This window comes from Electrona antarctica, assembly GCF_951216825.1.
Source record: "Electrona antarctica genome assembly, contig: SUPER_10_unloc_1, whole genome shotgun sequence".
In the NCBI taxonomy this organism is placed as follows: Eukaryota; Metazoa; Chordata; class Actinopteri; order Myctophiformes; family Myctophidae; genus Electrona; species Electrona antarctica.
In genome coordinates, this window is record NW_027638778.1 from 567,047 (window position 1) to 583,989 (window position 16,943).

General features: G+C 40.9%; 1 protein-coding gene across 1 annotated transcript; it reads left to right on the forward strand.

Moving 5' to 3' along the window:
• Positions 1-2,360: 2,360 nt before the first annotated feature.
• Positions 2,361-11,772, forward strand: LOC306931777 (interferon-induced very large GTPase 1-like; the record flags this gene model as incomplete). Its single annotated transcript, XM_079532410.1, is given in 5 exon segments — positions 2,361-2,369; positions 5,534-5,672; positions 6,263-6,300; positions 6,907-7,866; positions 7,870-11,772. Coding segments are annotated over 5 exon segments (4,914 nt in total). The 3' UTR covers positions 11,638-11,772.
• Between the last annotated feature and the right edge of the window lie 5,171 nt (positions 11,773-16,943).

Here is a 16,943-nt window from a genome sequence, read left to right on the forward strand (position 1 = left end):
AAAACTGAACATATGTGACCGGGTCTGGCAAATAGGCCCTCATCTCGACCAGAGTAATTTTTCAGTTTTTTACAGATTATTAAAGTACAGAATGTAAGCTTTCATATGATGTATCATTCAATGAAATTGAATATTAGAAAAGTTTAAATCAAGCAAATCCTCAAAACTGAACATAATAGTAATAAGTGAACACATCACAGTGCTTACTGTATAATGTTTAACCAGATATTGTATTGATTCAAACAGGTTGCAGTGATGAAGAAGGTGGCACCAACACAAATGATACAGTAAGAAGCATAAAACCTTCCAAACTCTTTTGTCCACTGGTCCAAGTTGCATTATTTCAGTTAAAATGTTAATTGAAGACAGATGATTAATATTTAAAACCATTCAAGTGGTCATGTGACATAATGTGACATACTGTACACTCAGTGACAACATTCTACACAACAGTAAACACACAAGAGTAAACAATAGGGTCTATTGTCTTTACCTCTTATAAGAGTAAACAATAGGGTCTATTGTCTTTACCTCTTACAAGAGTAAACAATAGGGTCTATATTCTTTACCTCTTATAGAGCTCTCAAGTCTGACGTCACTTTCAGTAGAGGGCGTCAATCTCCAGGTTCATGTATTTGTTTATTTGCATTGAGATCCCCAAACGGCGATTTTAGGTCGCTTCATATAAGAACTGTGTTTGAAAAATAAACCGACCACCTCGGCGTTTCTGTCAGGGGAGTGGCTGTGCGTCGTTAATGATGTCCATTCATATTTGATACAGCCAGTTTCTAGAGAAAATGGAATTAATGTGACCGCAAAAGCCTTGAAACTACATATGAATGCAATGTCGCTGAGCATATACGTCACGCCCAGCTGTCAACATATTGCGTTCCTGAGATTCCTCGTTGACGTAAGCTCAGCTGGTGGTGACTCGACTCGTACTAACCACGATACATTATATATCAATAAAATAAAAATAAACGTAATTAACGTTCAGTTTCTGTTGTGCGACGGGCTGCGGGCAGAAGCAGCCTACCCGGAAATGTAGTCTCTGGGTTGTTTGGCTCGTTTCTAACGCTTATTTTGTTACTCTTTGGGTATATTTGTACATTTCCACCTTCAGTCGATGCTTCATATCCATATGAGTGAAAAGGCCGGGGTGATCGGTTTATTTTTCAAACACAGTTCTTATATGAGGCGATCTAAAATCCCCCTATGGAGAGTACAATGCTTATAAAAACATACATGAACCATGGCGCTCACTGCCCTCTACTGGTAGTAGAGGGCAGTGACGTCAGGACTTCGGTGCTCTATAAGAGTAAACAATAAGGTCTATTGTCTTTACCTCTTACAAGAGTAAACAATAAGGTCTATTGTCTTTACCTCTTACAAGAGTAAACAATAAGGTCTATTGTCTTTACCTCTTACAAGAGTAAACAATAGGGTCTATTGTCTTTACCTCTTACAAGAGTAAACAATAAGGTCTATTGTCTTTACCTCTTACAAGAGTAAACAATAGGGTCTATTGTCTTTACCTCTTATAAGAGTAAACAATAGGGTCTATTGTCTTTACCTCTTACAAGAGTAAACAATAAGGTCTATTGTCTTTACCTCTTATAAGAGTAAACAATAGGGTCTATTGTCTTTACCTCTTATAAGAGTAAACAATAAGGTCTATTGTCTTTACCTCTTATAAGAGTAAACAATAAGGTCTATTGTCTTTACCTCTTACAAGAGTAAACAATAGGGTCTATTGTCTTTACCTCTTACAAGAGTAAACAATAGGGTCTATTGTCTTTACCTCTTACAAGAGTAAACAACAGGGTCTATTGTCTTTACCTCTTACAAGAGTAAACAACAGGGTCTATTGTCTTTACCTCTTACAAGCACAAAGGTTTTGTTTGGGGTCATTTTAACATCTTCTCAGTGTTTTGTGTTTCACCCCAGATAAGTTGCTCGATTCAGTATTTAGATATTTGATATTCATTTTATCAGACATGCCTCCCCATCCTATATACAACCATTTAACTGAAAAGGGTAAAACACACATATTTGTCTTAAACAATAAAGTTACAGATGTTTCTGTAAGTAAGACTGTCTGCCATGTTGTCTTACACAATAAAGTTACAGATGTTTCTGTAAGTAAGACTGTCTGCCACGTTGTCTTACACAATAAAGTTACAGATGTTTCTGTAAGTAAGACTGTCTGCCATGTTGTCTTACACAATAAAGTTACAGATGTTTCTGCAGATCATTCACACGTGGAATGTTTCCATTTTCTTAGAAAGCTCATGGTCCTGTAAGTTCAGAGAAGGAGGATGGAAGAGAAGACAAGTCTTCAAAGACCAGCAGCACTAATCATGATACAAGTGAGACAGGTATTGATCATTTTATTAGACAATAAAATGCAAACAGTACAGTCAAGCACATTGGTCCAAAAGGACAGCACCAAAGAAAGACCTTGTGGTCTTGTTTCCATCCGGGTCCCATGCATTCATTTACAACAACAACAATTGAGATATTTCTCAATTGGGGGGAGGGGGGAGACATTTTCAGCCCTTTTTTAAAGGAGACCAGTGATTTACATGTTCTGAGGGGAGGGTAGAGCATTCCACACCTGAGTGGCAGTGCTGTGGAAGGTGAATTTACCCATGTTCTAAAAGTAGTCTCTAGTGTTGTGGCTGTGGGAGTTGCTCACCTTTTTGAGGTAATCAGTTAAGTAAAAGGGCACTGAGGGCATGGAGGGCAGATCTGCATTTACAATTTTGAATTGCCTGACTCTGTCTTCTACCCGGAGCCACCCTATGCTATCAAAATGTGTTGTAAAAAGGTGTGTCAAGGGTAGGTACCCTCACAAAAAACATGCAGTAATCCTGGTCTCTAAACTGCCTCCCCCTAGCCAGCCGGGGCACCTGATGGAGGGGAAAGGAACTGGTTGGAATAACGTGTTCCTTCCACGCACTACGTCCAACCAGAGAACCCCCCCCCCCCCTGTCAGGTGTAAAGGAGCAACTTGGACACTCGGGCATGAAGGAAGCATGAGTTCAGGTCCGTTGCTCTCCCCAGGTTGGTGGAGGGTGTGTAGAGCCAGGATCACATTAGATAATTGACACAGGGGTGAAAAATGGGTTACAAAATCGTGGGATAAAAATGATATATTAAAAAAAAAAGAAGTGGGTCATGGACCCTAGGCCTAAACAAAGTCAGATTAGTTTGTTTTGGGAGGACTAGAGCTTAATCTTCTTTGACATTAAGATGTTAGAGAACCAGGGGGTGCAGGAATAGTCAAACAAGGGCTGAATAAAGGCTCCAGCTAATGTCCTGAGAGCCCTCTTGTTAAAGATTTGTACAAACATTTATCCATCATTTCAACACTTGAATATTAGAAAAGTTTAAATCAAGCAAATCCTCAAAACTGAACATATTGAGCGCCTATTTAAACCAGTAATAAGTGAACACATCACAGTGCTTACTGTATAATGTTTAACCAGATATTGTATTGATTCAAACAGGTTGCAGTGATGAAGAAGGTGGCACCAACACAAATGATACAGTAAGAAGCATAAAACCTTCCAAACTCTTTTGTCCACTGGTCCAAGTTGCATTATTTCAGTTAAAATGTTAATTGAAGACAGATGATTAATATTTAAAACCATTCAAGTGGTCATGTGACATAATGTGACATACTGTACACTCAGTGACAACATTCTACACAAGAGTAAACACACAAGAGTAAACAATATGGTCTATTGTCTTTACCTCTTATAAGAGTAAACAATAGGGTCTATTGTCTTTACCTCTTACAAGAGTAAACAATAGGGTCTATTGTCTTTACCTCTTACAAGAGTAAACAATAAGGTCTATTGTCTTTACCTCTTATAAGAGTAAACAATATGGTCTATTGTCTTTACCTCTTATAAGAGTAAACAATAGGGTCTATTGTCTTTACCTCTTATAAGAGTAAACAATAGGGTCTATTGTCTTTACCTCTTACAAGAGTAAACAATAGGGTCTATTGTCTTTACCTCTTACAAGAGTAAACAATAGGGTCTATTGTCTTTACCTCTTACAAGAGTAAACAATAGGGTATATTGTCTTTACCTCTTGCAAGCGCAAAGGTTTAGTTTGGGGTCATTTGAACTTCTCAGTCTTTTGTGTTTCACCCCAGATAAGTTTCTCAATTCCGTATTTAGATATTTTCTATTCATTTAATTGAGCCACGAACCACCATTTCATGAGATTTAGCCTCTCAGACCCAAAACTTTGAATATGTTGTTTTTGTTGATCAAAATAACACTTCTTCTACATCCCCTAATTGTGTAGATTTCTTGTAAATTAAGTAATGCAGATGTTTAACAATAATGTAACTCTTGAGAGTGTAAAATGAAACCAGATCTATAAGGGTCTATAAGTGTCTATAAGGGTCTAAAGGGTCAATTTGGTACCACCTGGAACCCCCTCAAGGACCACTGGTGGTCCCCGGACCACTGGTTGAGAACCACTGCTCTCTATCAGTCACCCGAACCGAGGACGGATGCTTTCATTCAATCCAACGTGGTTAAAATAGAGGTTGAAGTTACAATGGGTTTATATAGGAAGGGGGCGTGTCTAATAAAATTCATATCAAATATTTAAATACTGAATCAAGCAACTGTCTGTGGTGAAACACAAAAACCTGAATAGACATTAAAATGACCCCAAACATGTTTGAAAGTGAAATATCCCTTTAAGCTCAAACACACACACAGCTTAAATGTATTTCTCAAGCAAGTAGCCTACAGTGTAGGCTACAGGCTACTTGCTTGAGAAATACATTTAAAAAAAATGATTGCAAATTTCAATGTTTTAAACATTGTGTAGGCCCTACACAATGTTTTAAACATTGTGTAGGCCCTACACAATGTTTAAAACATTGAAATTTGCAATTAATATACAGTAAAGGTCCCTGCACAATGCTGCATTTTTATTTATTTATTCATTATTTGTCTTGTTTTATTTTCTTAGCAGTGTTTTTTCCTAAAGAAACGCATCCAGTCTAATTACCTTAAGTGTACTATAGAGGGTATGTGCATGCATGAAGTGAATGGCAAATTCAGTGGAAAAGTGAGTGGCAAAGTTTTCTGTTTGGATTGCTGGGCTGTCGAGGCCAGAAAGTATTTTATTGCCACTCAGCAGGCGTTCCCGCATAACTTCCGAGTATGATGATGATGATGATGATGATGATGTCATGCGCATACCATCAATTCAAATGGAATTATATATTGATCAGAAAATAATATTATGGGGAAACACTTTTTCCACATTTCAAACATTCAAACACTGAGGTATCTTTCCTGGGCCAAGTAAGACTGTCTGCAGTAAGACTGTCTGCAGTAAGACTGTCTGCTGTAAGACTGTCTGCAGTAAGACTGTCTGCTGTAAGACTGTCTGCTGTAAGACTGTCTGCAGTAAGACTGTCTGCTGTTGTCTTACACAATGAAGTTACAGATGTTTCTGCAGATCATTCACACGTGGAATGTTTCCATTTTCTTAGAAAGCTGATGGTCCTGGAAGCTCAGAGAAGGAGGATGGTCCTGGAAGCTCAGAGAAGGAGGATGGTCCTGGAAGCTCAGAGAAGGAGGATCGAAAAGAAGACAACTCTTCAAAGACCAGCAGCACTAATCCTGATACAAGTGAGACAGGTACAATTATTCATAATTTCAATACTTGAATATTTAAACTTAAACAATAACAACAACAAAAACGGACAAAACCAGAACATCTTTGCAATTGCTTTTTGCAAAGACTTTCAGGAAAACATTTGCAATCACAAAATACTGTAACTTTAGTATTTAATCCTTATTGATTCAACATTAAGATGCTTACTATAGGTTTAACCTTCTTTAATCATTATTGATTCAACATTAAGATGCTTACTATAGGTTTAACCTTCTTTAATCATTATTGATTCAACATTAAGATGCTTACTATAGGTTTAACCTTCTTTAATCATTATTGATTCAACATTAAGATGCTTACTATAGGTTTAACCTTCTTTAATCATTATTGATTCAACATTAAGATGCTTACTATAGGTTTAACCTTCTTTAATCATTATTGATTCAACATTAAGATGCTTACTATAGGTTTAACCTTCTTTAATCATTATTGATTCAACATTAAGATGCTTACTATAGGTTTAACCTTCTTTAATCATTATTGATTCAACATTAAGATGCTTACTATAGGTTTAACCTTCTTTAATCCTTATTGATTCAAACAGGTTCCACCATTGAAGAGAAAGTCAAGAACAAGGATGATGTAAGTTATCTTTATTTTTTAAGTTAAGTGCATTATTTCGTCCTGACCTCCAGGACTGTTTGCTTCTGATTGATTTAAATGTAGAGTGAGTGATATTTTTTGGTTAAAACAAAAGGTTTTTTGTTAAAAGGTTAAATCATATGTTGTGTATATATTCTTGTGACAGTAATCATTGCTATAGAGTGTGTTCAGTAACAGAGGTCTCCATGTCTCTCCAGCTCTTAAATAAACAGAAACATCATTTCCATTTCCATTTCCAAGACAATCAGGAGAGAGTAGCTATTTATGAGCTTAAATAGTGTTTCAGTTCCAATTGTGTCTGCTCATTTTCTGTTTTATCACTTACAATTCCACCTGTTTAATCTGTATCCTGACTGAGTTCTCTATTCTGATTGGATACAATTGGTATCCCAGTTTCAGTTTTGGTTTCTGAAAATGCACTTTCTTTTTAATAAAAACGCTGGAGAGACTCCTGTTACTGAACAAACACTCTATAGAAATGAGTACTATCACAATATAGAGCTATTTAACACTTGCACTACCTTTAGCATCATATATGTAAATGTGTTAACTTTGTTTTCTACGTGTTTTATTGTTCTTTTAAAGATTGACAAAGTACACAAACCTGTGAAGAATTCAGAGAAGATCATCCCAGAAGAGCAACTTCGGAAAGTCGATGAACTGTTTTCTAGACTTAACCTCAAACACCACTGTAAAGATAAGTTGACTACTGCTGACTTTCTGAAAATTCTCCCTTCTATAAAGAAGCATGATGAAATAACTGAGAAAGACGTAGCTCACACGTTCCTTCAGAAGTTGCTGATGCTAGACCACAGAGCCAGGTACATCCCAGTAGCAGTGGGCAGTACCGAGGACAAGCATTCAGCAACTACTGAAGTCGCTGATGACGTTGACACAAAAGACAGTCACTGTGATGACATATTCAGCATATTCAGCTCCAATGTAGACACTAGCCAGAGCCTGAAGCAGAGCCACGTCCATCCGATGGATGTTCAGATGGCTGTGTTTCACTGCTCAGATAGCTTCCTCAGGCAGAACATGATTACTAAACTATCCCAGTGTCAGTATGCCTTACCTTTGCTAGTGCCAGACCCGTTCGCAGGGGATATCGAGTGTCCTTTATGGACTTTTAGGCAACTCAGAAAAGCCTGGAAGGTGACTGATAAATCAGGTGCCACCACAAGTAAGAACATGCCCATCTGTCAAGCTGAGACACCTATGGTGTCATTTTTCCGTCTTGGCTCCGACACCTCTGTCGGAGATAATGACACCTTGTCGTCATCTAAATCTCAGCTGATGAATACCATAGTCAATGACCGTCACAGCACGTTCTTTCATAGGCACTGTCCAGGCGCCACCAAATCTCACTGCCTGATAGATGGTATGGCAGAGATTGCCTGGTATTGCCCTGCTGGAAAAGCCAATGACGCTTTCTCTGACTGTGTTGCCTTCTGTAATCTTCATGGAGATGCTGTATTACATGAAAAACAGCGTGAGATACTGATCAACAAGGCTTCAGTCAATGTCGTCCTTGTACCTACTCTGTGAGAAGGTGACAAAGGTTGGAAAATTCTGTCAGACCTTTGCAAGCTTCCAAAACATCTCATTTGTCTCCGAGCTGATGATGATTCTGCTACAGCTGAGATAGGATCAGGAAAATATAAAATGGGTCTGCAGGGTAGAAGTCAGTCAGATGTGGCTACAGAATTGAAAACAATACTCAGAAAGATTTTGTCAACACCACATGAATCCTTCCAGCTTGATACCATGGCAAGTGTCTCTGGAATCAGAACAGATGAAGCTGAACCTGCATGCCGAAGAGGGAAATCTGCTGCTGTGCAGATTCTGACATTGCTTCAAGGAAAGAAGCTTTCAGAGATCAAAGACACATTTCTGCCATGCCAAGGCAAAATGTGGCATGAGTGGTGCAAACTCAATAAAGATCGGTACCGTCTCCAAGGAGACGAGAAGGAGAAAGACAAATCTAAAAAAGAAAAGGGAATGGAGCAAAAACGAAGTGAACAACGAGACAAATCCTCCAGTAAGCTGATGAAGCTGTTTGTTCAAAACATGCAGTCTCTGATAGGGGATGAAAAACATTACTTCCTAAAATGGATTGGAATCTTACTGGATACCTTCTCAACCGATGATCTTTATCAAATCAACCAGGAATATGATGCAAAGTGGTCAGCGGTCTTGGCTTTGAAAAAGAAGCGTGACAAACCAGATCAGCTGAAGGAGAAGCAAAAGGAGTTGGAAGACATTTCCGAGAAACTGTATTCAGCGACAGTTGGATTTGAGCACATCCTGAGAGAATTGGGACAAATGTACGAAGCTCATGCATCTCCAAAGAAAGTAGGAAACTCTGAATACCCTAAGCTGGCTGCAGAGCTCATGATCGCAGGACATCCAATGGAGCTGATGGACGGAGATGCAGCTCACGTGCCTTTAACGTGGATCACCAGTGTTCTAGACGAGGTCGTCAAGACACTGGGAGACAAGAGGGTTTTTGTCTTGTCAGTTTTAGGCATCCAGAGCAGCGGCAAATCCACCATGCTGAACGCAATGTTTGGATTGCAGTTTGCGGTGAGCGCCGGCAGGTGCACCAGAGGAGCCTTCATGCAGCTGGTGAAAGTGTCAGAGGAGAAACAGGAGGTCTTCCAGTTCGACTACGTCTTGGTCGTGGACACCGAAGGATTGCGTGCTCTCGAGCTGGCGGGGAAGAATACGTATCACCATGACAACGAACTGGCAACGTTTGTCATTGGCCTGGGAAACATGACTCTGATCAACATCTATGGAGAGAATACTTCTGACATGCAAGACATTCTTCACATTGCCGTTCAGGCCTTCATGAGGATGAAGAAGGTTAAGATGACTCCAAATTGTATGTTTGTTCATCAGAATGTCACAGATATCGAGGCTGGTAACAAAAACAAGGAGGGGAAGAGACGACTACAAGAAGATCTTGATGAGATGACGAAGCTAGCTGCCGAGGAGGAAGTGGTCAATGCAGAGTTCTTCAGTGATATCATTGCATTTGATGTGGAAACCGATGTGAAATACTTTGCCCAGCTGTGGGAAGGCAGTCCACCCATGGCTCCTCCAAACCCGGGCTATAGTGAGAGCATCCAAGAGCTGAAGGACATGATCCTCTCTAAAGCAAAAGACTCTCGTGGAATTCTACTGTCAGAATTCAAAAGCACCATCGATGACCTCTGGAATGCCCTGCTGAAAGAAAACGTTGTGTTCAGTTTCAAAAACACAAGGGAAATTTCAGTCTACAGAACACTTGAAGAAGAGTATGGGAAATGGACCTTTGCTTTGAGGCAAGCCATGTTGAGCACTGAAAACCAATTCCACGCCATGCTTGATAATGGAATCATTCACAAGATTCAAAATGAGCTCAAGAAAGGAATGAACAAGACTCGCGAAGAGGTGGTACAGAACATGAAAGAGCACTTTGATGCCGTTAGAGATAAAGACATACTGGTTCAGTGGAGAGGACGATTTGAAACCAACATGAAAGAGTTCCATGATGACCTGGTGAAAGGATCCAAACGGAAGCTCGAGGAGATTATTCAGCAGAGAGATGCTCGGAAGAATCTGGATGATAAGAAGACGGTGTACGAGAACAAGCTCCTACAGAGGAGCAAAGAGCTCGCCTCTGAGTTAAAAGTCAAGGCAAAGGAAGAAAAGGAACTCCAAAGGGCGTTCAATGCTCTTTGGGAAGTTTGGGTTACTGCACTCACTGCAGATATTCCTTCCATAAAAGAGATCAACATTCAAGAGGATGTAGATTCTATCCTTCAGGAGATGGGCATTGAGCATTATCATGAACGCAGAAAATGTGGTAAATACAAAATCCTATCCGATATAGGGAATTATTCAGTTTATGTGATGCCTAAAGGAAAGATATATCAAGGGTTAAGCTGGATTGGGTTTAGTGACCTACTTCCTTATCAAAAGGCTATAACCTTCATTCACAATGTTGTGGATCAATCCGTTGCCTTGATTGAGAGCAAACCTGTTCGAACCATGGGCTACAATAGCAGTTACTTGCAAGAAGTAGCAAAGAAGGTCATACACCAGGTCAAAGAATTTGATTCAGACAAGAAATACGCCCTTAAACCTGAGTTTAAAGTTGATCTGTTACTTCATGTGTTTCAAGCTGCAGAGAGTTGTCTTTCCAAGTCTCACAAAGAATTCAAGATCAACAATGATCCACTCACTCATTTGGAAAACAAAAAGGACCAATACTACAACGCGTTCAGAGGCTGTTGTAAAGGAAACTCTTCTGCCGCTGTGCTCGGTGAGTTGCTCTGTAGCAAACTGAAGCAGTATGCCACTCAGTATGTCTATGACAAGACTGCCCTTCACTTGGCTGGAGAGATGAAAAGTAGTCTCCCTCCCTTCAGCGGGAACAGGGTGAACTTGGAGAGACACATTTTAGGATCACTGGCAGAGCGAGCAGACTTTGACAGTTACATGAACTACATCAAAACTCCAAGGAAACACATGGAGACATTTATAAAAAAAGAGGTGAAGGAATACATCACCACCAATCACAACAAGGTACTCGGTATCATGAAGAATCACGTGGAGGACGTGTGCCAGCTTCTGGATCAAGCTGTGCATGAAGCGACAGAGAAAGTCACAACTCGGAAAGGAGACGCCAACATGTGGCTGGAGGAGTTTTCCCGTCTGTTAAAAGGTGATCTAAGACTTGACACCAACTGCTATGAAAACCTCAATGACATACACCAATTTGATTTTCTTAAAGATGAGATCAAGAAAGGTCTCCGTTCCATGAAGGAGGATTTAAACAGCCTCTCGATCAACACAGAGGATGTCCGTGTGAGGCCAGATCAAATTCTAATCGACCACTTGTGCAAGTGTTGCTGGGTGCAGTGTCCGTTCTGTGGCGCCATTTGCACCAACACCCTAGAGGATCACAGTCCCGACGATCACAACGTCCGTTTTCATCGTTCGCCAGGGATTCACGGATGGTCCATTAGAGGCAAACCAATACTTTGTGTTACTTTCTGCACAACAGAGGTTGGAGGTGATGGACGTTTCTACGATTCAGCAGGTTCATTTCCATACAAGGAGTATCGAAAAGCTGGTCCAGAGTATGCCAACTGGAGGATCACGCCTGATGAATCAAAATTGCCATACTGGAAGTGGTTTGTCTGTAGATTTCAAAAGGAACTGGAGAAGCATTATGGCAAAAGGTTTGCAGGCAGCGAAGCGATTCCAGAAGAATGGAGAAAGTTCACCCAAGAGGAAGCTATTGAAAGTTTGGAGGAGATGTAGTCTGTGACTTGAAACATTCACAACCCTCTTCAAAGTAACACAATCCGATTCAAACACAATCGTTTGATGACTCTTAACACTTGAGTGTCTGTGAGGTCTTTCTGACCCATTTTGAGATTTTGAAGTTGATTATCTTTGCCCATGAAGCTCTCAGAAGGTTTCCTTCCATGACTTATCCTAAATATTCCATTCTCGAAACTTCGAGAAATGTAAACTCTGTTTACATCTGAAACATTTTCTAAATAGGAATGTAGGCATACTTATACCATCTTTGCACATTTGTTCTCGGTCAAACTGACCCCTCAACCCCTTCCTCCCCCCACGGGAGTGGACTTTAACACCTCCAAGACAGCCCATTGTCCAATTTAAAAGATAATGTCTCTACCCCACTGGGGGAGGTCAAAGCCTCTGGAGACAGTAGCCAATAACAATGTCTCTACCCCACTGGGGGAGGTCAAAGCCTCCGGAGACAGTAGCCAATAACAATGTCTCTACCACGCTGGGGGAGGTCAAAGCCTCTGGAGACAGTAGCCAATAACAATGTCTCTACCCCGCTGGGGGAGGTCAAAGCCTCTGGAGACAGTAGCCAATAACAATGTCTCTACCCCGCTGGGGGAGGTCAAAGCCTCTGGAGACGGTAGCCAATAACATTGCATGAACAAAGGTATTTTTGACCTGAAGTCAGCTTGTGTGGTGCCTGGCCTTAATTCAGACATGCAAGTGTTAAAGAACACTAACAGCAAAATATGCACAAAACAACACACATTATTTTAAAAAAAGTGTGAGTGAGTTATTCTTCTTTTCGTGTCTTTGAAGCATGTGGTTAGATGACAGTTTCCCATTTCTTTACACAGTCTTTTGCATTCTGAAGTGAGTGGTGCAACAGCACCCCCTATTGGCACTCTAAACATAGGGACATAGGGACATTGGTTGGGACATAGGGACATTGCTGTTCCTTGGAGTGGTTGCACCACTCAAAAAATACATCTGTGGCCGGGCGTAGTAGTGAGCACAAGTCATTTAATGCTGATCAGACTTAACCTGACTCCGCCAGATGGTGGCAGCACTGAGTTCACAAATTGTGAACTTGTAAAATTGCAAATTGCAAGATTAGTCCTAGCCAGACACACAGACTCACTCACAGACCCCATGTGGTTTTTATTATGAAAATGTATTAGAAGGCTTAGTTAACTTTAGTTTTTAAAGGCAACTGAGATTCCCAAATCTTACGACACATTCTATTGAATAATATGCAGAACTTAAAGTTTGTTTAATAATTGATACAATGATTCTACATTTATGTATGTGACAATGAAGTCATCATACAGACTAGTTTCTGAATATTATGAATATGAATATTATGAATATTATTCTGGAATATGTACTTTCTCCTTTATTTCATCATGATAAAGTGAACATTTAACTAAAACTAAATCCACTAAAACCAATCATATATTTCTTTCATTCAAAATGTGTCATTTTCTATGTATTTAGATGAAGATTTATCACAGGGTGTTTGAGAAACTGATTAAACAATATGCAGCATTTAAGAAGACTTATTTTGAAACAAAGAAATTAAAATATGTTTTACTTTCTAAAATATGGTGGAACCAATTATTGATGAAAATATGTATTCCTTCATGGGCACGTCATTTTAAATCTGTCCATTTTCACAGAACATTATAGAAGTGATGCATGGATACTGGTACTACTTGATTAGTTGATTTAACTTTGTGTTGTCTGTCATTTACTGTAAATCATCAAATACATCTTTTGTAATTGATCAAAACATCTGTTTTTTGTAAAACTGGAAGTACAAAGTTTCACAGTGAACATTTAACTGAACATTTAACTGAACTAAATCCAATCATATATTTATTTCATTCAAAAAGTGTCATTTTCTATGTATTTAGATTAAGATTTATCACAGGATGTTTGAGAAACTGATTAAAACAATATACAACAGGTAAGAAGACTTAATTTGAAAACATGTTTTACTTTCTAAAATATGGTGGAACCAATTATTACAAAAACGTTTTTTTTATGTCACAATTAGAGTTCTCATCGGGCCTGAAAATAAAGGCCCAGCCTTTCTAAAATATGGTGGAACCAAATATTGTTAAAAAATATAATGTATTACTTCCTCGGCACGTCATTTTATCAAAATTAAAACATTATATTAGTGATACATGGATACTACTGTACTTGATTAGTTGATTGAACCTTTTGGTGTCATTTACTGTAAATCATCAAATAAATATTTTGTAATTGATCAAAACATCTGATTGTTTTTTGTATAACTGAAAGTTAGTTAGTTAATTGGTTAGTTTAATTTATTGTCCTCACTGTGGAAATGTGTCTTTGGTCAGTAACAACAAAACAGCAACAACACTTACACACAATTATGTTCATGGCAAAAAGCAACAACAGTGACAAATACAAGTAGAAAGATATATCCATTAGAGTGTATTGTTTAATGCAGGGGTGGTGCAACTTTGACGATGGAGAGGGCCACTATATTTACACACACCCTCCAGAGGGGCCACTATATTTACACACACCCTCCAGAGGGGCCACTATATTTACACACACCCTCCAGAGGGGCCACTATATTTAACTTTGACGATGGAGAGGGCCACTATATTTAACTTTGACGATGGAGAGGGGCCACTATATTTACACACACCCTCCAGAGGGGCCACTATATTTACACACACCCTCCAGAGGGGCCACTATATTTAACTTTGACGATGGAGAGGGCCACTATATTTACACTTTGACGATGGAGAGGGCCACTATATTTACACTTTGACGATGGAGAGGGCCACTATATTTAACTTTGACGATGGAGAGGGCCACTATATTTACACTTTGACGATGGAGAGGGCCACTATATTTACACTTTGACGATGGAGAGGGCCACTATATTTAACTTTGACGATGGAGAGGGCCACTATATTTAACTTTGACGATGGAGAGGGCCACTATATTTACACACACCCTCCAGAGGGCCACTATATTTAACTTTGACGATGGAGAGGGCCACTATATTTACACTTTGACGATGGAGAGGGCCACTATATTTAACTTTGACGATGGAGAGGGCCACTATATTTACACTTTGACGATGGAGAGGGCCACTATATTTACACTTTGACGATGGAGAGGGCCACTATATTTACACTTTGACGATGGAGAGGGCCACTATATTTAACTTTGACAATGGAGAGGGCCACTATATTTACACTTTGACGATGGAGAGGGCCACTATATTTCAACTTTGACGATGGAGAGGGCCACTATATTTAACTTTGACGATGGAGAGGGCCACTATATTTAACTTTGACGATGGAGAGGGTCACTATATTTAACTTTGATGATGGAGAGGGCCACTATATTTCCACTTTGACGATGGAGAGGGACACTATATTTAACTTTGACGATGGAGAGGGCCACTATATTTACACACACCCTCCAGAGGGCCACTATATTTAACTTTGACGATGGAGAGGGCCACTATATTTAACTTTGACGATGGAGAGGGCCACTATATTTAACTTTGACGATGGAGAGGGCCACTATATTTCCACACACCCTCCAGAGGGGCCACTATATTTCCACACATCCTCCAGAGGGCCACTATATTTCCACACACCCTCCAGAGGGCCACTATATTTCCACACACCCTCCAGAGGGCCACTATATTTCCACACACCCTCCAGAGGGGCCACTATATTTCCACACACCCTCCAGAGGGGCCACTATATTTACACACACCCTCCAGAGGGGCCACTATATTTACACACACCCTCCAGAGGGGCCACTATATTTCCACAAACCCTCCAGAGGGGCCACTATATTTCCACACACCCTCCAGAGGGGCCACTATATTTCCACACACCCTCCAGAGGGGCCACTATATTTCCACACACCCTCCAGAGGGGCCACTATATTTACACACACCCTCCAGAGGGGCCACTATATTTACACACCCTCCAGAGGGCCACTATATTTACACACACCCTCCAGAGGGGCCACTATATTTACACACACCCTCCAGAGGGGCCACTATATTTACACACACCCTCCAGAGGGGCCACTATATTTACACACACCCTCCAGAGGGGCCACTATATTTACACACACCCTCCAGAGGGGCCACTATATTTCCACACACCCTCCAGAGGGGCCACTATATTTCCACACACCCTCCAGAGGGGCCACTATATTTCCACACACCCTCCAGAGGGGCCACTATATTTCCACACACCCTCCAGAGGGGCCACTATATTTCCACACACCCTCCAGAGGGGCCACTATATTTCCACACACCCTCCAGAGGGGCCACTATATTTCCACACACCCTCCAGAGGGGCCACTATATTTCCACACACCCTCCAGAGGGGCCACTATATTTACACACACCCTCCAGAGGGCCACTATATTTACACACACCCTCCAGAGGGGCCACTATATTTACACACACCCTCCAGAGGGGCCACTATATTTACACACACCCTCCAGAGGGGCCACTATATTTACACACACCCTCCAGAGGGGCCACTATATTTCCACACACCCTCCAGAGGGGCCACTATATTTCCACACACCCTCCAGAGGGGCCACTATATTTCCACACACCCTCCAGAGGGGCCACTATATTTACACACACCCTCCAGAGGGGCCACTATATTTCCACACACCCTCCAGAGGGGCCACTATATTTACACACACCCTCCAGAGGGCCACTATATTTCCACACACCCTCCAGAGGGGCCACTATATTTACACACACCCTCCAGAGGGGCCACTATATTTCCACACACCCTCCAGAGGGCCACTATATTTACACACACCCTCCAGAGGGGCCACTATATTTCCACACACCCTCCAGAGGGGCCACTATATTTCCACACACCCTCCAGAGGGGCCACTATATTTCCACACACCCTCCAGAGGGGCCACTATATTTCCACACACCCTCCAGAGGGCCACTATATTTCCACACACCCTCCAGAGGGGCCACTATATTTACACACACCCTCCAGAGGGCCACTATATTTACACACACCCTCCAGAGGGGCCACTATATTTCCACACACCCTCCAGAGGGCCACTATATTTCCACACACCCTCCAGAGGGGCCACTATATTTACACACACCCTCCAGAGGGCCACTATATTTCCACACACCCTCCAGAGGGCCACTATATTTCCACACACCCTCCAGAGGGGCCACTATATTTCCACACACCCTCCAGAGGGGCCACTATATTTACACACACCCTCCAGAGGGGCCACTATAT